Genomic DNA, 24,687 nt, shown 5'->3' on the forward strand with positions numbered 1-24,687 from the left:
ATATCCAGATTTGCTAATATGAAGACAACTACACTGCCCTTTCCCTTTTTTCACTCTGCCTTCCAAGGGAACCCAGTTAGGGTGATTAGGGCCTGAACTAGACCTGAGTAAAAACTGTAATTTATATGCTCTCAATCTGCCTCACATCTTGAGCACCTGATTCAGTAACATCTGCAAAATTCCCCTGGCATTCTAAGTTCAACACCACTCGCAGCTTCTCCCCCCCCCCCAAATCATCACCATCATTATTAAATTTATATAGCACCCTATACCTGGAGGTGATTCACAGAACAAAATCAAAATATAAAACCACAAAATATATAATCAAAATAAAAACCACCCAATAGAATGCCCCCCCAAAAAAGAACTATATTTTAAAAGGGCTGTCAATCAAATCAACCAAAGACCTGGTTAAAAAGGAACCTTTTTGCCTGGCGCCTAAAGGTGTATAATGAAGGCACCAGGCGAACTTCCATGAGGAGAGCATTCCACAGACGGGGAGCCACTGCAGAGAAGGCCCCTCCGCATGTTGGCTTCCTGTTTTGTTTAACATCCTAACGGATGAAGAGTTCTGAGTAAGCTGAATATTCGCTTGCTATTCTGCGAGGTTTAAATTGGTTCTAAAGGGCAGTGCTTTACTCTAGATTCTGGACCTGTTAGAAGTGTGGTTCTGTCAAGTATCGGGGTACCAAGCTTGAAGGCTTTATAGGTTAGAACAGCACTTGAACTGTGCCAGGAAATGTACAGCAGTCAAGGTGTTATATGATCAGACTACTTTTTTCTTATAAAATTACTATTTTAAAACAAATTGTTGCACAGTACAAAATATAGGATACAGTAACAAAAGCAACAGATTCATAACATAACAGTGTGCATCAATTGCTCAAAGAAGGGGGTCACGACCGAAGGGTCACATGCAGATACAAAGACCAGTTTGTAGGAACAATTTACCGTATTTTTCGTCCCATAGGACGCTCCGTCCCATAGGACGCACCTAGTTTTTTTGGGGGGAAATAAAGGAAAAAAAAATTTCCTTTATTTCCCCCCAAAAACCAGGTCGGGGAAACCGAACCAGGTCGAGGAACAGCGGGATGGCGGCGCTGCGCCTCCCTGCTGTCCCCCAGCTTGTGGGGCTGGCCCATGTCCGCCCGGCGCGAGGGGCGCTCTGCACCAGGGCGCCCTGCCCGCCGGGTGGCGGGCTGCTATCCGCAGCGTGGGGAGCCCTGCTGGGAACTCCTGCAAGGCTCCCCACGCTGCGGATGTCTGCCTGGCACGGGGGGCGCTCTGCTTCAGGGCGCCCCTCGCGCTGGGCAACAGGCTGCTATCCGCAGCATGGGGAGCCTTGCGGGGAACTCCTGCAAGGCTCCCCACGCTGCGGGTGTCTGCCTGGTGCGGGGGGCGCTCTGCTTCAGGGCGCCCCTTGCGCTGGGCGGCAGGCTGCTATCTGCAGCCTAGACATCCCTGCGGGACCTCCCGCAGGGCTGCCTAGGCTGCGGATGTCTTCCTGAAGCCTGGAGAGCGAGAGGGGTCGGTGCGCACCGACCCCTCTCGCTCTCCAAGCTTCAGCAAAAGCCTGCATTCGCCCCATAGGACGCACCCAGATTTCCCCTTCATTTTTGGAGGGGAAAAGGTGCGTCATATAGGGTGAAAAATACGGTAATCAAGAAGGAGAGTCTAGGTAATAGGTCCAGCCAAAAGTTCTTTTGAGTAGTTGAGAGTCTTATGATTTGCTGCAGCAGGCCTGGAACAGATTCATGAGACTCTCCTAATGAAAATACCTATGGAGCGACCTCAACAGGCTGGTAAGAGGAGCACTAGCAGAGGAAGAGGAGTGCGAGGGGAGCACACCGCCCCCGGCAGCGCGATCCCAGTGGGGTGCCATCGTGGCTGCCCCCCTGCCCACGCTGGGCACCACGCCCCCAGGATGCACAGCACACCTGTGGGCAGCGTGCCATGTCCCCAGGACGTGCACCAGCCCCACCATCGCCTGCTCTCCGCCCCCGGTACCAGAGCATGAAGCTCCGCCACTGAAGAGGAGTTCAGGAGCAAGCTGGAGTAGCAGCAGCAGGACAATCTGCAAAGCAGGTGTGCTTGTTCTCCATCTGGCCCTGCTCTTGAAGGTGAGGAGGACACTAGAGGAACATTGCCAGCAGAGGGGCAATGTCCTTTTCCTTGTGGGAGGCAGTGTTTCTGGCAATCTCAAAAGGGGTGGCAAAGGGGAGTTCACCCCCGGGGGGGATGTCACAAGGACTACCCCACTGACATCTTTCTTGAAAGGTTCCCTCCTCCCTCCCTTTTTCGGATGTTGCAGTTCCAAGGAAAATCTGCTGTCTGAGAAGCTGGTGGTCTCATTTGGCAGGAGCCCAGTTATGTGCCTCCAAGAGAGGATATGTATTTCCAGAGGGCCCTGCGAGCTATTCCGCCAGACAATGCTGGCTCTCCAGTTGAAGTCCTGGTTGAAACGTGGGATGCAGAAGAGAGCTGAGCAGCAGCTGACACAATTGCTCCTGAGAAGGCTTCCTTGTCTGGCAAAGCTCAGAAAGCTCTTTGGTCTCCCCCAGATCTGAGAGTGATAAACCAGGCTGGGAGACAGATTGAGCTCAGGTGGGGGGGGGGGGGAATTCCCAGTGAAGGCAACCAAACACTGGTATGTGTTCATGTTTCATGCCCATTCAGTAGCAATGGAGGTGATGGAAAAACCCTCTTTTCCACCTCTACTGCATCCTCTTTATGCCATCCAGCTTGAACTTTTCCAGATAGTTTGGAGCTCAAAGGAGGCTGAATAGTGCCCACTGTACCATATCTGTAAGATATTTTGCGGATAAAGCTGCTTGCATGTACTAGGGATTGGATCCCACTATTGCAGCAAGCGTGAGATCTAGAGAAGTATCTCCTCTCTGGTTTTACTTGAATGAATTTCTGCTGGTGAAGCCCAAGGACAAAGTGCAATTCTTGTGTATTGCATCCTTGTGTCTTGTGGCTCATTAAAATCCAGCCAGGAGGTGATGGCTCAATGTCTCCTTGTGGGAGGGAGAGGTCCTAGGCTACCTAAAAGAGGCAGTGACACCCTCCCTGGAAGACTTTAATAACTTTAGGACATAGGCAAGTTCCCCCTTCCTTGAACCAGCCAATTTTCTGGAGCCATTTCAATTGGGGAAGAGGCCTTGTTTTGGCATAGAGACTGCTTTGGCCACCTTGTACCAGGAGAGGGGCAGGGGAATCTGACCCTGTTGGTTCTCCTTGATCTGTCAGCAGCTTTCCATACCATCAACCATTATATCCTTCAGCAGGGACTATAAAATTTGGGAGGGTGGACACTGCTTTGCACTGGTCCCACTCCTACTTGAATGGGTAGCTCCAGCTGGTAGTGCTGAGGGGATATTGCTCGGCCCCACCGATTCCCAAGTATGATATTCCCCATGTTATTTAACATCTGCATGAAACCATTGAGTGGGGTCATCAAGAGGCTTGAAATGTTCTGTCATCAGTGCACAGACAACACACAGCTCTATTTTACCTTTTCATCCTGAGCAAATGAGATGATTACATTTTTCTTACGTTACAGGTCAACAAAGAGCAATATAAGAACAGAACCATCACCACCTCCCCAAAGTGCCCCAGAGTACTCTGATGTCAGTGCCCATTACATATCAGAACAGATTATAGCTTAAAGTTATACCAACCAACACTTTTGCAGTGTGAAGGAGACTCCAGCATGTCTTCAACCAAAATGGTCAAAGGCCTGGAAACGATGCCTTATGAGGAACGGCTAAGGGAGCTGGGCATGTTTAGCCTGGAGAAGAGGAGGTTAAGGGGTGATATGATAGCCATGTTCAAATATATAAAAGGATGTCACATAGAGGAGGGAGAAAGGTTGTTTTCTGCTGCTCCAGAGAAGCGGACACGGAGCAATGGATCCAAACTACAAGAAAGAAGATTCCACCTAAACATTAGGAAGAACTTCCTGACAGTAAGAGCTGTTCGACAGTGGCATTTGCTGCCAAGGAGTGTGGTGGAGTCTCCTCCTTTGGAGGTCTTTAAGCAGAGGCTTGACAACCATATGTCAGGAGTGCTCTGATGGTGTTTCCTGCTTGGCAGGGGGTTGGACTCGATGGCCCTTGTGGTCTCTTCCAACTCTAGGATTCTATGATTCTATGATTCTTTAGTAAAGGCGCACCGATCCATTGAAAATATGTCCTTTTGTTTCAAACCCCTCACTAATTATAACTTTTTAGTCAGATATTTTTCACAAGTGCTAACTGGCAGACTTCCTTATACCATGTGGTTATTGCTGTTCCCTCCAGAAATTTCCAGTATCTTCAAAATACCAGCCTAGCCACTGGCAATGTGGCCAATGAAAGGCAGATTCATATTGTTTCATAAGAAAATATTAAGTAAGTCCTGGAAATTTAGCCATACGGTTTTGTTTCGAACCTTTGCATATTTAAATTGTAAGACACCTTGAGCCTTTCTCTAGAATAAAGTGTCTAGGAAATTTAATAAACTAAACCAAATTTAATGAACCAAACCTGAGTGTGTAGTGTAAGGACAGCCTGGGAAAGAACAAAACCTTGGATAACAGAAAATAGAGAAATGCAACCCACATATCACCTGCGGTTGGTAGGATGGCAACTATTGCCAAATCTTAGGATGGTTGTGCGACCTTCTATCAGACCAGTCAGAAAAGTCAGCCTCTCCAACTCACTTTCCCCTCCCTCTCATATCTACCAAGAACACCCAACCGCCACAAGCTGCAATGCTGAGCTTGGTGTTTCATCATCACCATAACTGCCTCCTCTTAGGGATTTTCCCACAAGCAGCTCTCAGATCTGGGGCAGCCCATGAGACCAGATTCTGTTGGGGGCACATGGAAAATGAGCTCTTCAGTTGTCAAGTTGCTCTTCGCAAAGATCAGCATACCAGGAGGCAGAAACTGGCCTTGTCCTGAACAAGCACATGATCAAACTGCTCACCTGCTTTCCCCCTTTTTGATACCTCCCCAAAATTAGGAGAGGGAAAGTTCCTGTTTTGCACCATCGCTACCAAGCGGTCACTTCAAGCCACATCACAGAAAGGTTAAGACAGTCACCATGGTTACATCAGGATGATGTCACACCTGTTTCAAAGAGTCTCGTCTCCTTTGATAATTTTACGAGCTCATGCAGAGATCTGGGGAACAGGGAGAGAGAGAAATCATGGCTTGCCTGTCATAAACCTGGGGCACCTTTCGGATGCTCTTAGGATGCAAGGGAACTCCAAAGGAACTCCAAGAAAAATAACACATACACACCAACTGTGGATGAGAAGCAAGCCTCAGAAACTGACAACCAGGAGGTGTGTGTGTGTGTGAGAGAGAGAGAGAGATTTACTGCGATATTACACACACACACACACACACACACACACACAATCAGCTTTCACAGTTGGCCGTACTTCCACTTCCAAATCCCCCTTCAGTGCTTTTGTCTTTTTAAAAGTATACAAAGAAACAGTACCTCCACCGCTGGCTTTCGATCCCGTGTGCTGGTGTCTTTATTGTCCTTTATTTCCACCTGCAGAGGAATTTTTTAAAAAGAAAAAGAAAGAAAGAAAACAACAACTATCAAAACTAAATTTTAGAAAGCAGCCGAAGCAAAACAACAACAACGAGGTATCCAGCAAGATGCAAGAGAGCTTTAATTTGCCAGGCCTGTGGTGGGCTATTTAAATGTTCATCCTCCATTTACAATAATCCTCTCAGGCGGAGGAGGAGGAGGAGGAAGGGATGGTGCGGGAGGCTTGCAATTATTTTTTTAAAGGTCTTTGAACATAAACATAAGAAAGGAATCCATTTGTTACCTCGCCCCAAACCTTCCTTCTGCAGCTTCCCACTCGGCTGGCCCGCTTCCCTTTGCTGCCTCCCAGCCAGCTCGCCTCCCCCCCAAAGCCAGCCTGCCTTCAGCCCCAGCGAGCCTCCTCCATCGCTACCAAGCAGCCATCTTGCCTCATTCTCCTTGAAGCGGCGGTACAGACACCCTGGTGCAGTCAGGGGCTTTTCTCCTGCCAGACGCTAGAGTCATTATCATACTGCCGAGCTCCCAGCCCTCTTCCCCCCCTCCCCACCAAACAAGCAGGGTGGACGTGACATGCATGCCCAGGCTTCCGCCTGCCTGCCTGCCTCACAGGAGGAGGGGCAGGGCGAGGGGAGGGGAGGGGTGGGAGAAACCCAACCCTCCCAGCAGCAGCAGCCAGAGCAGGAGGGCGGTGAGGGTGGGCAGGGCTTTGCAGCTGCCTCCCCAGAGCTCTCACCTGCCTCACAGAGGCAGCAGACCAAAGCAAAGAGAAGGACGAGGAGGGTCACCCAGAGCTGTCCCCGCTGCTCTACTGACCCACTGCCACTCCGGCCAAGATCTGTCCACCAGGGATGGAGCTGGGACTCTGCTACTTCCCCTGCATGGACACATTACTGAGGGAAGCAGCTCTCGGAGGAGGAAGTCCACAGCAAGGATGAGGCCATTCACTCACGTGGGCCGATTCTCGCGGAGGAGGAACTAAGCCTGCCAGGGCCAGTTTGGCAAGGAGTAAGGCAGGCATCTCCAAGAATGCCATGAACGCCTGGCAAGGGCACCGCGGCCACGTGTGGCTCTGCACGAAACAAATAATGCTGTGCATTCCCCACCACCACCACCACAGTTTTTAATATTACAACAGTACGAAAATTTTAATAGCAGATTGAAAAATGCACCCACAAACAAACCACATACAAAGAAAAAAGTTCAAAAGATATAAAGTTCAAAGACTTAGTTAGCAATAATTGTTCCTATTAGAACTCTTTAGGAACCATGCAATGCATGTAATCATGAGAAGCAGTGTGGTGTAGTGGTTAGAGTGCTGGACTGGGACCTGGGAGATCAGGATTCAAATCCACACCCGAAACATTACAAATCCACCCTTTGACTGGGGAAGCAATGTATTTTCCCCCTCCCCCGGCCACAGTGTTCAACAAATGGTTTCCAATTTTATTGCTGGTTTTTCTTTTGCTCACAAATAACATGTCATAGATTTTGCCATCACAGCGAAGATCCCAAACCTTTTCTAGCAATGCTCTGCATTTTTTAGTGTTCAGAGCGATTCAGCTTCCTGGTCAGGCAGGTCACCCTTTATATTCCCCCCACTGCAGGTCTGTATTTCATGTATCAATTCTCCTCCGCACTTTTGCGTCGAAACCGTCCTTGCTCCAAAGAAGCCTGCCAAGGAACCCCTCACTCTAACGCAATCAATTTCTTATCAGCAGGTTCAGATAAAAGGAAGCACTCTGCTGCCATAAAATGATGGTTGCTAGGTTCTTTCACAACTATGCTTTCAGATGCTTTTCTTTTTTATTATTTTTACATTTATATCTCACCTTTCCTCCAAAGGGCTCAAGGTTTTTGTGCATGGTCCTTCCCATTTTATTCTAACAACAGCCCTGAGGCAGGTTAGGCTGAGAGCCAGAGATTGGTCCAAGGTCACCCAACAAGCGGAGTAGGGATTTAAACCCTGGTAAAAATGCAAGATGCAATCTGTCTAATGAAGAGAAGACATAGCCAGTTTAGGTGGCTTTTAAAAGGGGCGGGGGTAGAAAACTTCATGGAGAGGGCTATCCAGGATTATCAGCCATGACAGCCTTTACATCCACAGTCTCCAACCTGGTGCCTTCCTGATGTTCTGTACTACAACTCCTATTAGTTCCAACATCCTACAGCTCCATTGTTTGAGGCTGACAACATCTGGAGGGCCGCTGACTGGGGATGGCTGCCTGAGACAGAGACGGTACATCTGGGAATGCCAGATGTTGGATGAAAACAAACAACAGGGGAAGACCTTTTTTGGCCCACGTGAGTCCCAAGAGGTATGTCACTGACCAGCCATAGCTGTAATCCAAATGTCGAACTAGGTGGAGGTTTGGTCCAATTCAGCAGGGCTCTTCTAGTTCAGAACAGATATTTTTCCCTGACAGGTAGGCTTTCTAATAGGCAATTCCTCACATCCAACTCGAAACTGAGCAACCCAACAAAGCTTTTGCTGCTCAAGAGTCTGCTGAAAGTATAAGGTTATAAACTTGATCTAGGTAGCAGGGTGTGTGGAATGTGAGTCTTCATAGTATCATAGAATCACAGAATTGTAGAGTTGGAAGGAATCCCAAGGGTCATCTAGTCCAACCCCCTGCAATGCATGAATCTTTTGAACCCACAACCCTGAGATTAAGAGTCCATGCTCTACTGATTAAGCAATCCCAGGATAAAGGCTATGTTTCCTTAGACATGTCATACTTAGGCTGATGGATCACAGTTTGCAGGCAATGTTTGCAGGACTAACATCATTCCTCTCAGAATGGTCTTTGTTGTCTCATTCAAACAAGAAAAAAGGTGTGTCCTTATTGCAACAGAGGGCCCTACAGGAACACAGCAGACACAGAAGGGTGACACCCAGCTCCCAAACACATTTGCACAATCAACCTTCATAGCTTATTCCTCATGCACAGGAACATCTCAGACAGCCAAGCACATTCATGCAGACATGCAAAATACATGGAAATATGCTCTTAAAGAGGAAAGCTGCGTGCCCAGTCACATTCTGCTCTACAAGATCTGCACAGACTTGTCCCATCATCTGTAGAAATCCATCCCAGATTGAAATCAGCTGCCTACATGAAAAGAATTCACTCTACCGCAATCCAGCACATTTCTGGAATCAGCAGATGCAAGTAAACTGGTTGCCAGACCTGTTTGTGCCTGCCAGAGGCTGAATGCACCTCATGACTACAGGTGCCGTGCAAGGGGGTGGCGAGCCTTTTCAGCTGGAGGCCTGCATTTCCCGTCAGCCAACCCTCCAAGGCTTGCATGCCAGCAGTGGGTGTGGCCAAAGCAAAAGTGGGCATGGCCAGCCCATATTCACACAGTACCTGAGCCCGCATGCAAGCAAGCAAGCACTACACACTCCCAATCCCAGTTGATAAAGCTGCCTCCAGGGAAGAAGAGGGAAGCCACTGTGAGCCTCTGAGGGAAGAGACATCAGTGATGCTGAAAACACCAGAGATCAGAGTGCGCTCGAAACGCTGCCAAATGAAATGTCCAGAGCCAAAGAAGGCTGAGGAGGAGCTCCAGCAACCAGGAGGTCATAAGCCTGCCTGATGCCCTGCACCCCTGTCCACTGCTCTCTGCATGCCCAGCAGAAGGAGAACGCCTTATGCCAGCTAAGATAATATGGGTAAAGCCGCTTGATTTGCATAATGCATACAGGTTGCATAGTTCAGATCTTCCTTTTTCCTTTGTGATTAAATGAAGCACAGCCCTGTCAACATGAACAACAATAAGTTACTATTGCAAGGTACTGGAGTCTTATAAAGGAAGGAGAAAGATTGACACACGGGGTAAAAAAAGCCACACACAACATAATTGGGTGCCATTGAACCTGGGTCCAAAACAATTGCAGAGTGCCACTTAGGGCAGTCGAGCTCACATAAAAAGTTAACTGGCCCACTTATGCTTCCATATTCCAAGCAGACCCAGACATCACAGGGTCTTCAAAGTCCTGCGCACTCTGGGGACCTGCCCACGCCCCCTTCCACCCTGCAAGAGGTGGGTAGGGCTTCCTCCCTACAGCTGTGTCCAACTTTGGGACATCCATAAACTCAATGCAGCTGCCTCTGCCCCCACCCTGCCTCTAAGCAGGAGACGAGATGGAGGCTCTGCTCATCACCCTGGCTATAGATCTTCCATCATGACATCCCTTCCAGAGGGATTGTGGAAGACTGGGCGGCATATGTGGTTGCCACCATTTTATCTTCACAACAACCTTGTGAGGAAGGTTAGGATGAGAGGGATCATGCAGCCAAGTGCCATCAGGATTTCAATCAGGGTCTCCCCAGGCCTGATCCAAAACTCTTAACCACAGAACATAGTGGTTCTTTGTTAGCCATCTAAGCCTCTAAGGCCAAAAAGCAAGAGAAGAGAAATCAGGAAGCACCTCTATCTACTTGTGTGGAAGGAGCAAAAACTTCCTCCAGGCAAAGGACACATTTCCAAGCCTGTTCAAGAGCAATTTTCACCAGCAGGAAAGCCAGCAGGTATTAAGCTGGTCAATGAGGAACCCTATAGCTTTCACACTCCTCTGCCATCCTTAGCCTCTCCTTTTCCAGCCTGGTGTCCTGCAAATGTTTTGGAGTATAGTCACAGCAACACCACCCATTTAAAGCACTCTTACCAGCCATGGAGATTCTTTGGAAATGTAGTTTGTTGGGGATGTCAGAGCTCTGTGAGGTCAGCACCTTTAACCAACAGCATGGCATAATGGTTAGAGGGTTGGACTAAGACCTGGGAGACCAGGGTTCAAAGCCCCACTCGGCGATGAAGCTCACTGAGTGATGCCACTCACTCTCAGCCAACCCACCTCACAGGGTTGTTGTGGGGGAAGAAGAGAACCATGTAAGCCACCTTGATCTGCATGGAGAAAAGGATGGCATATAAATGCAACAAATAAATAAATTAGAGGAAGCCATGACTATTATGGTGTTTTAAATATATGGTATGGATATGACCACATAACTTTCATCAGTCTCGGTGAGCACAGCTCTTGTAGTCAGAAACATCTGGAAGGCACCAAGCTAGGAAAGGCTGCCTTAACTTGATTAAAGTTGCCTTCCACTGACAGAGATAATGTGAAGCACTTAACACTCAATTGGTAAGAGAAAGTGTGAATATTACTATTACTCTAAAAGTGAACTTAACCACTGGTGGAAAGTTCCCAGTGCAATTATAGCTCTGCTATCTGGGGTGGAATATTGGGGAAATGATTCAAAACTAGCTTAAGAACAATTTTTCACTGGAGAGAGTTTTCAACTGCAACCAGAATCTTTGCATTGCAGGGGTTTGGACCAAAAGACCCTTTGAGTCTCTCCGGACTCTGCAATTCTATGATCTCAATCAGTTGCTGTCTCTGCAATGAACTGGGTAGGTATCAAAACCACACAAACAACCAAATTTTAGAGCAACTGGACCCACCGAAAGCAAAGAACTCAACACTAATGGCTCATACATCCTGTTCCAGACATGGGCTTTACCACTGACCCAACTGCTATCACCTGAAAAGCAATGAAGTCACTTGGGGGCTGAGTGGCTGCTTAGTCATTAACCAGCACCTCAATGTGGACAGCAGCTGATGTTTAAATGAGAAAGTCTCGCTGCAGTAAAAAGGGAAAGGGTGTGGGGAGAGAGGACAGGTTTTCATGGGTCAGTGAGTACTTGCTTCTTGCAGTGAAGATCCCCCACTGTGATCTTTTGTAATAAATAAAAGCCATGGCCATTCACCTTTTCCCCTCTAATCAATAGTGACCTCTAGAACAAAACAGGCAGGGAGGGGGGGAAGACCCATTCCTCTTTTCCTTTACAGAGGTCCATGGCCCCTGCCTGCCTCTAACACACAAGCAGCTGAAAATCACCCCTATTCGCTACAGAAACACTGTATGTCTCCTCCCCTTGCATTTAAACAACACCCGTGACAGCCCCACTGAAAGAGCTCTGCTAAAACCCACCCTCTATAGCCCCAAAGTCCAGCAGAAGAAAAAACACAGAGCAAGCACTGTGATGATAAAATGATAGAAGTGACTTTTTGAGTTACACAGAACTCTTCTGCAGGCATGGACTAAAGCACAACAAATACATAAATCACAGCTGTTACCAGTGTGTCAAGGCTGGCATTTAACCCAACAGTTTTAAGACTAAGGAGCATATATAACCAGAAGGTTACACAGTCACTCCAAAAGAGAGAGCAACAATTTTGGAACAAAGTTGGCTTTCTGTTACAATTTCACCCAACTCATGGTGATGCATATGGCTACCGTAAGAGCCCTGATGGATCAAAACCATGCTCCATCCTGTCTAGCATCTGCCATTTCTCACAGTGGCCAACCGGGTGCCCTAATAGGAACTCCACAAGCAGGGGGGAGGCTCTGCTCTGCCCCCCAGTCAGAAGCAGCAATGCTTCTGAATACCCATTGCAGACCCTCCCAAAGTCCCTGTTTTCCAGGGACAGACCCAGATTTGCAGAAGCCAACCTGGTGTCTGATTGTATCCCAGAATGTCCCACTTTTCCTTAGGATGTCCCTATTTTCATTGGAGAAATGTTGGAGGGTATGGCATTATCTGACCCCCTGAGCCAAGGAGATAAGTAACTATATATACAACCTTTAGGAGACATCTGAAGGCAGCCCCATATATAGGGAAGCTTTTTTTAATGTTTGATGTTTTATTCTGTTTTTATATACAATGGAGGGACGCGGGTGGCGCTGTGGGTTAAACCACAGAGCCTAGGGCTTGCCAATCGGAAGGATGGTGGTTCGAATCCCCACGACGGGGTGAGCTCCCATTGCTCGGTCCCTGCTCCTGCCCACCTAGCAGTTCGAAAGCACGTCAAAGTGCAAGTAGATAAATAGGTACTGCTCCGGCGGGATGGTAAATGCCGTTTCCGTGAACTGCTCTGGTTCGCAGAAGTGGCTTAGTCATGCTGGCCACATGACCTGGAAGCTGTATGCCGGCTCCCTCGGCCAATAAAGCGAGATGAGCGCCGCAACCCCAGAGTCGGCCACGAATGGACCTAATGGTCAGGGGTCCCTTTACCTTTATATACATTGGAAGCTACCCAAAGGAGCTAGGGCAACCCAATCAGATGGGCAGGGCATTATTATTATTATTATTATTATTATTATTATTAAATAGGACATCCCTGTTTTCATTGGAGAAATGTTGGAGGGTATGCATTTGCTGGGATTCCCAGGAGGGGAGAGGTCCTGTTGTGCTCAGGTTCTGTTTGCAGGCTTCCCACAGGCATCTGATTGGGCACTTTAAGAACAGGATGCTGGACTATATGAGCCATTAGTCAGACCCATCAGGCTCTTCTGTGGTCCAACATTCTGGGTCTCTCATTGTGGGATCTAATAAAACACTTATAGAGAGAGCAGAAGACACATGATTCTTGTCATGATATTTGCAGAGCTGGAGATACATCATTTCTGGTCGATACTGTATAAGCTACACAGCAATCAGAGGGTGTGCTGGTGCAGCTCCTTGGAGCAAGGTTAGTCAACATGGTGCCCTCCAGATGCTGTTGGACCTGCAGCCAGCATGCTCAATGGTCAGTGATGATGGGAGATACAGTCCAACATCTAGGAGGCATTTGGCTAATCCTGGCTTAGGAAATGTCTGAGAGCAGGATTGGCAGTTCACGTCTTTTAAAAAAAACAACAACTACAACAACTAAAAACAATCCACTCCAAAAATTGTACTTTCACTATGCTCATGATGCATCACATCAAGATTTGGGGGACCAGATGATCTGTCAGATCTATTCCAGATTTATGAAACACCTCTCTCTCTCTCTCTCTCTCTCTCTCTCTCTCTTTCTCTCTCTCTCTCTCTCTCACACACACACACACAGAGAGAGAGAGAGAGAGAAGTTCAGATGCAAGTTATTCTTCATTTGATAATATAATGGCAGTGTACAACAAGGCAATTAGACACAGGAATGAAAGCAAATTTATACAAGCCACAATCACTACCTATCAAACTTTTGCAAAGATGGACCCAACTTATTTTCACATTCCTTATGCAGCTGGCAAACACACACGTAAACCCTGTAAACTGACTGGCATGAAACCACCCAGCCACCACACTAATATGAGTTTGCCAGATAAAAAGCAATTTTAGACAATTTGAAAACATCATCACTGTCGGCATGGTAACACAGCTCGCACTTTCCCAACTACAGCATCACTCTCAAAACAGCCAGGGACGTCAGTGATGCAGCAAGAAGGGGAGAGGTGGGTGGTGAATCTCTGCAGAAATCACTTGGCTTCAGAGAGAGATGTGGAAGTAACAGAAAGCCTCGCAAGGATCTGTAGGGATAATACTGCTACTCCTGGGCAGTTGCAGAGAACTGCTTTTTGAAAGTGAGCGTTTTCTGTGCACTGTTTGAAGAGCAAAGTACAGGTGAAAACAGCAGAACTTTGACAAGGATGCTCAAGCCCTTGAATGAGCAGCACAAAAGGCAACTGAAAGCTGGGCTTTGTAGTAAACTGCTGTTGTCTATTTATAAAGCCACACTAAGGTCACATTTGTATTTTATTATTTGCTGAAGAGCAGGATAAAAATGCTTTTAACTGACTAAATAAATAATCTAGCATTCTGTTTCCAACACTGGCCAGCCAGATTCATCATGGGAAGTTCACAAGGAGGACATGAAGGGAATGGGCAGCCTGACGGGAATCGGACATCTCAGTCAGTAGAGAATGGTACAGTGGTACCTCGGGATGCGAACGAGATCCGTTCCGGAGCCCTGTTCGCATCCTGAACAGAATGTAAGATGCGACGGCGTGTCTGCGCGTGTGCAGGTCACGTTTTGCAGATTCCGCGCATGCGTGTGACGTCATTTTGAGTGTCTGCACATGCGCGAGTGGCGAAACCTGGAAGTAACGTGCTCCGTTACTTCCGGGTTGCCGCAGAGCGCAACCCGAAAGCGCTCAACCTGAAGCACATTCAACCTGAGGTATGACTGTACTCTTAATCTCAGAGTCATGGGTTCAAGCCTCACATTGGGCAAAAATATTTCTGCATTCATAGAATCATAGAATCATAGAGTTGGAAGAGGCCACAAGGGCCATCGAGTCCAACCCCCTGCCAAGCAGGAAACACCATCAGAGCACTCCTGACATATGGTTGTCAAGCCTCTGCTTAAAGACCTCCAAAGCAGGAGACTCCACCACACTCCTTGGCAGCAAATTCCACTGTCGAACAGCTCTTACTGTCAGGAAGTTCTTCCTCATGTTTAGGTGGAATCTTCTTTCTTGTAGTTTGGATCCATTGCTCCGTGTCCGCTTCTCTGGAGCAGCAGAAAACAACCTTTCTCCCTCCTCTATGTGACATCCTTTTATATATTTGAACATGGCTATCATATCACCCCTTAACCTCCTCTTCTCCAGGCTAAACATGCCCAGCTCCCTTAGCCGTTCCTCATAAGGCATCGTTTCCAGGCCTTTGACCATTTTGGTTGCCCTCCTCTGGACACGTTCCAGTTTGTCAGTGTCCTTCTTGAACTGTGGTGCCCAAATTGCAGGGGGTTAGACTAGATGACCCTCATGGTCCCTTCCCACTCTACAGTTCTATGATTCTATTATTCTAGAAGGAATGCTTTTGGGGGTTCCAGCTTATCCTTCAAACAGGAGTACAAGGGGCTTGATGCCCAGGGACCCATGGGTGCATTGTTACTTTTTAAACATAAAGCATTTTCAGAAAGGTGAGTCAGATGGCAATATTGATATTTAATAAGGATCAGATGGCAAGAATTGGCTCCTGGCCTTTTGTGAGCTGAGAATGAGGGTATTGTATTCCCAGGCTTTGAAAGGTATTATAAAGCTGCTGTGTTAAACCATTTAACTTCATGGTTCACCTCAGACAAAGCAGCTAGATTGGAGGAATAGACACTATCAACACCTCTTAAACATTTCCTTTGGTACTGGACCAAAGATGATTGAGCTTCCATTAGCTTTGATCCCTGTCTCAAGGAAGGGAAAACAGCAATTTAAAAGTTGGCTGGCAAGAGAATCAGGAAGAAAGTCATAAGCGAGGTGGAGGTGAAGGCCTACGATTGGAGCGTGCTAAACACATCATTATTTTCTTTAAATAATAAAAAAAACCAGGCACTTGGGAGTAAGCCCCCTTGATTTTAACACTATATACATGTAAGGCCAAGGGTTAAGCCAAATACCTATTAATGACAGAAACAGACAGCTAGATTTGGAGTGTGTATTCAAAAACCAAAAGTGCTGTAACAGTTGTTCCAATCCTTCTCTGGTGGCTCTTATTTAAATAGTTCTTCCCTGCAATATATTATTAAAATATTGATGGCACCCATAAAAATGAATCTGTGACAGCTTTCCAAGTCACATGTGAATTCTGAAACATATACAGTTCAGCGCAAGCAGTCCCAACAAAAATTTTGATTTACAGAAACTGTCCAACAATACCTTACTTCCACCAGAAAAAAAAACTTTCACAAAGGTTAAAGAGAAAAGTTAAGGCCTGGTTCAAACAACATGGTTTGGCTGTCATTAAAACACTCCCTCTCCCAACACCATGAACTACAATTCCCTTCCTGTTTTAAGCAACCCGTGCTTTCCCCAATCTGGATATTACAAACTATGGTTTACACCAGGGGCTCCCAAACCTGCAGATCGGCAGTGGTCCATGAGCTTTATGGAGGTGCTCTGCAGAGCATCAGTGAGTACTCAGCAGCCCAGTCTGCCCACAAGGTGAACAGGATAGACTAGAAAAGGCCAGGGTGAACATGAGACACTTGGAAAAGGTTCCCTGGAATTCAAGTTGTAACACAATATGTAAAAAATAAAAAGAGGCAATTAAAAATACAATTAACAGTCATACTGCAACTAGCACAGTGTGTTGCAATTGCTACAACAGGAAGAAGAAGAAAATTCAGTGGTTCACCAAGACCCTCAGCTTATTTAAACTGGATGGGGGAGTGGTGGCAAGGTTTGGAAAGAGATTGGAGGAGGTAAGTCTGAAGTCTGTTCACAACACAATAAGCTATGGCTTGGCCACTATGTCTGAACAGTGCCAAATAGAAATAGAGGTTTCATTCTGCATCCTTCTTCCTCCTGCTCCACAGGAAGGAGCACAGCTCAGTGTATAATTGCTGTAACAACAACAACAACAACAACAACAACAACCATATCTTTTATTATTCACTTTTCATCAAATTTATATACTGCCCTTCACCCAAAGATGATAGGGAATTCACAACATAAAAATACAAAACAAGACCACAAAATACATAATAAGAACAAGAAGAACAAAAACAAGCCAATAACCCCCCCCCCCCCGCAAACACATTTAAAATGGTATAGAATGTTAATCAGCCAAAGGCCTGGTTAAAGAGAGGCATTTTTGCCTGGTGCCCAAAGATATGCAATGAAGGCGCCAGGCAAGCCTCCCTTGGGGCAGCATTCCACAAGTGGGGAGCCACGGCAGAAAAGGCCCTTTCTCGTGTTTGGTCACCGTCTGGACCTCCCATGGAATAAAGGTCTTATGACATACCTACACCACACACTGAAATCCATTTCAAAAAGGACTTATCAACTATCATGGCTTCCATCTAAGAAAACTGGGCACCTGCCAGCTTACCCAAGTTTCAACACACAGCAACAAATTCCAGAGGTTTTTTTTTTTTTGAAAGGAAAAGGATGCTATTTAAAACAGCTTTCCAACTGGCTTAAATCTTTAATGAACACCTCTCTGTCCCCAAGCTTTAAAAGAGGTTGTGTCTCCATAACAGAAGTGATGGAGGACTTGGGAGGACCTCAGTTCATGACTTGGTGAGCCTTTTGCAACTATCAAGACTCAAGTCATCATACAATTGGTGGTGAACCAGGTCTGAATCCCTGCCTGCCAGCCCCCAAGTCGCCGGCACAAAACCCACTGAACAATCACATCCTGGACGCTTGTGTGAGGCCCACAAAACTGTGGCACAGCCAAGTCTCAGAGAAGGTCTCTAGCTCCCTCTGCCTGCGAGCCACTGGAGTGAGACTTGGGGCAGACTAAACTTTGTCTGGCTCCAAACACTATCGCTGGCTGATTTGGGGCAGGGCAGGGGGAGCCAGAGACAGAGCATAAGGCAAATCTGGGGACAGGACTGAGCGCAAAATTAAGGCAAGCTGCGGCGGCCTGCCTCTGGGGGTGGCAGGGGAAGAGCCAGTTGTCAGCAATTGTGCTCAAAATGTAGGCAGCTGTCTTGTCATGAGTTAGCCCACAGATGCTTCCAGCTCCACTCGATCTACAATGTTAACCCTCTGCTCCCCACCCTGCCACACACTGCCAACACGATAAAAAAACCCACCTAACTCCCAAGTGTGGCAATCAGGTTTGGGGACGGGGGGGGGAGGGCTTCCACAGACACCAATGGGAGCTTTTTAAATTTAAAACTGAAAACAAAACCCTAATTGCCACTCCAGCAGGGGAAGGAGAGAGGGGGGGGGGAGAGAGAGAGAGAGAGAGAGAGAGAGAGAGAAGGAAGGTGAATGGATGGATGGAAGCACGCTGTGTGTGTGTGTGTGTGTGTGTGTGTGTGTGTGTGTAACACTTGTTAAGTTGTGGGTGAACATATCAGACGACACAGCGATTCTTCAAACAGCTCTTGTTTATTCACAGGCCAGAACAGGACTGAACTGAAGGGTTCAGCCAACCTGCTTATATAGAGTTCAACTACAAAGCAACAGTAACAACTTTCTGTAACTATCCAATCACTGAACGTCACTTTGAATTCCTTATTTGCATATGCGGACCTGAGTGAAACTATCTACAGTATCCCCCTGCTGGCCCAGGGTGAGAACTTCAAAACATAACAACACTGAAAGCTGATGATCCTGAAAGCGTCGTCCCCCCACTGGACCCCCCCACACACACATTGCCCCCAACAGAATGTGGCCCTTAGCAGGGTGGGGGCATTTCCACCCTTCACCCACACTGATCAGCAGCAGCCTCTGCTCTCCACAGTCTCTGGCTTCAATCTTTCGCAGCCTGACCCAGAGATACCAAGGCATGAACCGGAATATTCTGCGCTCACAGCATGTTTTCTGCCACTGAGCTGAGGGTCCCTCCCCACCAAATAATGGAGTTCATTATTTTAACTTTTTTGGGGAGGGGTGGCAGGGATGATGTCACATAGATTTTGTGCCTCAGGAGCCAAATGCCTTTGGCTGCCTCTGGCTGGGAAGGAAAAGAGAAGGCAAAGGGAAAGGGGAAAGGAAGGAGGGGGAGAGAGAAAAGGGGGGAAACAGACACAGAAGCTTCTTGTGCTTGTTGTCGTCACAAGCGAGCTTTTAAAGGCAAGTGTTGACCTGCTCACAGATCTGCTGTGTGGGTGGATTTGGTAATTGACAATGTAGCATATTTCTGAAGAGTGAGCCGGTGTGCTTAGTAAGTATGGGATGATGTGTTGGCAGTGCTGTGAAATCATGTGCATCATTTCACATACCCTGTTAAACCCAACCACGCTGGCTCCCCCCCCCCAACCCCCACCTACAGTCGGTAGCCACCGTGTTGAAGGGCAAGCGGTACGGTGGGGAAATGTGCACTCCTGGACATCAGAGCAATTCTGAGTCATGCTGAGAGGTGCTGGGATGGTGGGTCGTTTCTAAACCCCCCCCCCCCAAAAAAAAAAAACCACAACCCTTCTCTGGTGTAAAAGTGTGTCCCCAACTTTGACATAGGGAAAGCACATGCTTCAGGAAGCAGCATTTGGGGGGGGGGGGAACATGCTCAAAGCACAGTTTCTGTTGCTCCAGAGGGCACAATCCAAACCAAAGAATTCAAAGGACAAGAGAGGAGTTCCCGACCAAACTTTAGGAAGGGGTTTCTGGTGATAAGAGCTGTTTAGCAGTGGAATGGAATCCCCTTGGAAGGTGACTGGAGGTTTCCAAACAGATGTTGGATTGCAAACTGTCAGAGATTCTTTAACAGATAGGTAGCTGTGTTAGTCTGCCATAGTCAAAATAAAAAAATTCCTTCCAGTAGCACCTTAAAGACCAACTAAGTTAGTTCTTGGTATGAGCTTTCGTGTGCATGCACACTTCTTCAGATACACTGAAACAGAAGTTGCCAGATCCTTCTTTATAGTGAGAAGGTGGGGAGGGGTATTACTCAGAAGGGTGGTGGGAATGGGGGATTGGCAGTTAGCTGAGATGAGCCTAACTTAGAACTAACTTAGTTGGTCTTTAAGGTGCTACTGGAAGGAACTTTTTTATTTGGATTCTTTAACTGTGATTCTTGCCTTGCAGGAGGCTAGACTAAATGATCAATGGGATCCCTTCCAACTCTACAGTTCTGTGATTCTATGGAAGAATGGCAGCATTAGCAGGAAGACCAGGCATGGCAAATCTGGAGGAGGAGGAGGAGGAGGAGGAATTGTATTTGCTTGTCACTTTTCTTACAGAGGTAACTCAAAGCAACTTACTATAAAAGCAATTTAAAACAATAAAAACCTATAGACACCACCAGTATAAAAATGATGGGGAAACGCAGCCAAACTGCGGAGGTTCCGCCACTGCAGGAGGCTGGACTAGAATCATAGAATCATAGAATCATAGAGTTGGAAGAGACCACAAGGGCACTCCTTGTGGTCTCTTCCAGCACTCCTGACATATGGTTGTCAAGCCTCTGCTTAAAGACCTCCAAAGTAGGAGACTCCACCACACTCCTTGGCAGCAAATTCCACTGTCGAATGGCTCTTACTGTCAGGAAGTTCTTCCTAATGTTTAGGTGGAATCTTCTTTCTTGTAGTTTGGATCCATTGCTCTGTGTCCGCTTCTCTGGAGCAGCAGAAAACAACCTTTCTCCCTCCTCTATGTGACTAGATAAACCTTTGTGTCCCTTCCATCTCCAATTCTATAAATCTATGAAAAATACAAGACTACATGTCCCACCTCACCAAAAGCAGCCACAATGTCCCTCAGATTAAGGGACAAAAGTCCAAGGGAAAAGAAAAGTATTTGCCTGGCACCTAAAACTATATGGAGATGGCAACAGGCGTCATTCCCTCCCTGGAGAGAGCATTTCACAAATGGGGCTACCACCATAAAGGCTTGCTCTTCTGTTGCCATCCTCTGAACCTTCCATGGATGGAGCACACAAATGTGGGTAAGGGCTCCCACAGGCTCGGTTGTGCTACTACAGTGTTGGGCTGCTGCTTCTTCCCTGGATTACAAGCACTGGGACAAAGCCTCCCAAAGATCTGCACAGGTGCTGTGGCGAACACTAGAGTGGCATTCTCTTTTGAGGGACTTGACTTGTGGGCACATGCAAGTCAAACGTCAACTAAAGTACCAATGTGGGTGATGGCCACCAACGTGGATGGCTTTAAAAGAGGACCAGACATATGCATGGAGGGCAAGACCATCAATGGCGACTAGCAATGAGCATGTTCTTTCTCCAGTGTCAGAGGCAGCATGCTTCTAATTACCAGGGACTGGGAAACACAGGTGGACAGGGCACTGGAGTTGCATCCAGGTCTTGCTTGCAGGTTTCACATAATGGGCTTGGTGGATGGCTGGCTGGCATATGTATGTATGCCTATACCACCTTTTCCTCCAAGAAGCTCAAGATGATTTACATGGTGTGTCCCGTCCCCCCCATCTTGTACCCACAACAATCCTGTGAGGTAGGTTAGACTGAAAGGTGGTGACTGGCCCAAGGTCACCCAGTGAGCTTCATGGCCAAATGGGGATCTGACCCCTGGTCTTCCAGGTCATGGTCAACTCTAACCATTACACCACACTGGCTGTCCAAATGGGAGAGCTGCGAGTTGCCTTCTCTGAGGCTTGAACTCAGGACCTTCAGATTACAGGACTGGCACAGTGTCTGCTGTGCTAAAAAGGCTTCTGGCCGGCCGCTGTGGAAACAGGGTGTTGAACTAGATGGGTCCTTATGGACTGATCCATCAGCTAGGTTCTTCTAGTGTCCTTAGGTGGGCAGCACGTGGCATAACATGTAAAGGTGGCCCTAGGCGTTGCAGCTCCTTCCTCCCTCTCTCCTCCCAAGTAGGTAAACGTTGTGAGCCAGAAGTTCCTGCCTGTGCTTCTTTGCTCTGGCTGCACAAATGCAACATGCAAAAATTGGAAAATTAGTCACTAACTGACAGGAAGGCCAGCACCAGTGGCTTACAAGACAAAAAAGCACCAACAGAGGAGTTTCCTTTCTCTGAGAAGCAGAACTACATAATGCAGAAGTGTGACAAGGGGTTTTAAATTTAGTTTCAAGTCTCCCTTTCACAGAAATTCTCTCTCCACATGCCTCCTACTTCTAGCAGAACAACAACAGCGCTGTCTCAGTTTTCATAGGTCAGGGAATAAGGGGGAAACCCCCACAGAACATACGCACGTGGTAAGTATGGCAGATACTCCTCCAACCTCAGAAGGCTACAAGGGAGGCAATTCTTGGCTGCAAGGCCAGTGCGTGGGCAAGGAACCCTTAACCACAACCTGCACACACACACACACACTTAAACAAAACTCTCACTGCTTCAGAAACATTAGGCCCAAATCCCTGCTGTGGTTTTACTGACCAGACAATTGGTATATGCCTGCCAGTGCACCAGCAACTGCAGACACGCCCACCAACTCTCTGCCAACCCAGGGGGGAGTAACTTTCAGATTTATGGGATGTACTTCATTTTTTACTAGAACCTCAAGATCCAAATGCAAGAGACATACATTTGGAATGAAAAGAATTTTGAACCTAGCGATTTGCTCTGAGAAGCAGAACTAAATACAAATTCAGTCCTGATTCAGAACTTAGTAAGAGCCAGCAGCCCATCTCTCTAGCATCTTGTTTTCAGAGCGGCCAGCCAGATGACAGATTATTCCCCAGCTTTCTTCATCACAACAATATAATTTTGGAGTTCGGAGTCATTTTGTTGTTGGCATTATTAAATAACTGGACGTCAGAAAAGTCAGAAATCTTGGCCTATCTGCTGCAACTCACCCAGAGATCTGTCAGTAAATCCTTATGTATCTTAATGTTATCTGCCAAGCCCTGCCCTGCCCTACACAAACAAAACCATCTCCCTCGTGCTCATCTCCAAAATGGGCAGCGCCAACCACCAGTTGACAGTTTCTGGCATCATGACAACTAGATGGAACTTTCTACTTTGTAGAATGAAAGCACACAACCACAGTAAGGAAGGAGTCACCCTGGCACATGGTTGCAGGATGACCCAAACCAATCAGCCAAGTCCCTTGACTGCAGATTACATCAATTTAAACCTCACTTTTTCACATATATTTGCAGCCAAAGTGGTGTGCATCAAAGTAAACAGTGGCAATCTCATACGTAATTAAAACAAGATAATGTTTAAAAATATATAACAAGCAATCCTACTACAGTGGTACCTCGGTTTAAGAACAGTCCAGTTTAAGAATGATTTGGTTTACAAACTCCACAAAACCGGAAATAGTGTCTTGGTTTGAGAACTTTACCTTGGTCTAAGAACGGAATCCGAATGGTGGAAGAGCACCGGCGGCAGGAGGCCTCAGTAGGGAAAGCGTGCCTCGATTTAAGAACTATTTTGATTTAAGCACAGACTTCCAGAACAGATTAAGTTTGTAAACCAAGGTACCACTGTATTACAAACAGAATACAATTGCAACTAACAACAGAAGGGGAGGCAGGCTTTCAAGTCCACCTAAAAGGAGGAAAAGAGGGGGCCCAACTGAACTCTCCAGCGGGACCCCTACTAAGTTTTGGCATTGACACTCATAAAAGGTCCTGCACCTCCGAGGACTTCCGGGTTAGCGCCATCGGTGAATGGCGGAGTTCCTCCAACCGGAGAAACTGGCTCCGTGGAAACTGGGTCTTCCCGCCGCGGCGAAGGTGGGGACCCACTAGAAATCCCAGGCGGAGGAAGCCTGGGAACATGGGGTTGGGCAGGGCACCAGGAGCCCTGGGAACCCCATTTTGGGGCTCCGGAGTGAAGTGGGGTGAGCGGCGCGGTGCTGCGAACTGATTGCTACTTTCACGGAGTGAAGCCGCACAGCCATTGCCGGAGAGCGCTGACTTTTTCCTGTGGACAATTGGATTTAAAATAAGTACCCGTGAGTAGAAACGGAAAATTGGATCAAGAAATATCTTAATTTGGCACCGAAGTGGGAAGGTTCAAAACAGGAAGTCCGCCTTCCGCTTTTTGTACATAGACTGAAGCAAAAACCTTGTAAGCTAAAGCCTGGAAAGTCGTTAAAAAAGTTTAAATTTCCTTCATTTATAATTACTGAACCCCCTTGGAAGCAGGAGAAAAGGGGGGGGGGACTTTGTTTAACGCCTGCAGGAGAGGGAGTGAAGAAAGATAAGTTTCCACCGTCTCTAACCTGGGAACGGGGTGTCAGAGACAGAAATTCTTGGAGAGATTCACTGACTGTGAATGGAATAGTTTGACAGATAGCTAAAGAAGAGAAATAAAATGATTCCAATGTTGCCTTCTGCATTCTAAAGAAACAAAATATCTGAAAAATGAAAGTAATTTTCCTTTGTTGGACTTGCCTTAAAAAAATTGATACAAATAGAAATTGTCTCCTCTAGAGGGAGCTTGCTAAATTGTTGCTGCAGTCTACTTGAGGACTCTACAGCTGTCAGATTAAGATCGTGGGACCAGTCCTTTTCGACCTTGACTAAATATGAGCTGGGAGGAAGTTTTGGTGCTTGCTTTATGCAAGACAAGTGCCTTGCTGGAACAGATGCATGAGAAGATGGATTTGATGAATGAGAAAATGGATTTGATGACTGTTGTGGTTAATAACTGTGGACAAACAGGGAATATTGATACAGAAACTATTCAGGGACCAACTCAGGAACCTGTACTGATTGGGCAAGTGCAGAAGATAATGGAGGAGGTTGCGGTTGCACCTCAAATAATACAAATGGAGAGACCCGAGGCCCTACAGGAGCATAAGCCGCTGTCTTTGAAGATTGAAGTTGGAGTCGGACAGGGGGAGTCTGGAGCTGAGGAGGTTCTTAACTTTAGAGAGACCTCGAAATATGTTTTTAAATATTTTTTGGACTATATTGATGACTGTGGGGAGTGGGACTCTGGGGAATGGGCTGGTTGGATGAAGGG

At 47.0% G+C, this 24,687-nt stretch overlaps 1 protein-coding gene across 5 annotated transcripts in view; it reads right to left on the reverse strand.

Moving 5' to 3' along the window:
* Positions 1-24,687, reverse strand: part of TET3 (tet methylcytosine dioxygenase 3) — a 115,852-nt gene that overhangs the window by 83,804 nt on the left and 7,361 nt on the right. Inside the window, exons 1-2 of one of the 5 annotated variants that reach the window (XM_083514097.1) lie at positions 6,369-6,458; positions 5,496-5,552 (exon numbers count right to left, since the gene is read on the reverse strand). The exons of 1 other annotated variant lie outside the window; for it this stretch is intronic. In XM_083514097.1, coding sequence (XP_083370223.1) covers positions 5,496-5,552; positions 6,369-6,443 — 132 coding nt within the window. In that variant the 5' untranslated portion in view covers positions 6,444-6,458. Of the gene's footprint in view, positions 1-5,495; positions 5,553-5,838; positions 6,175-6,368; positions 6,459-24,687 lie in introns of those variants that run through there. 3 more of the 5 variants (XM_083514098.1, XM_083514099.1, XM_083514095.1) reach the window with 3 other exon arrangements.

This window comes from Podarcis liolepis, assembly GCF_965112155.1.
Source record: "Podarcis liolepis genome assembly, chromosome: 7".
NCBI classification, from domain to species: domain Eukaryota; kingdom Metazoa; phylum Chordata; class Lepidosauria; order Squamata; family Lacertidae; genus Podarcis; species Podarcis liolepis.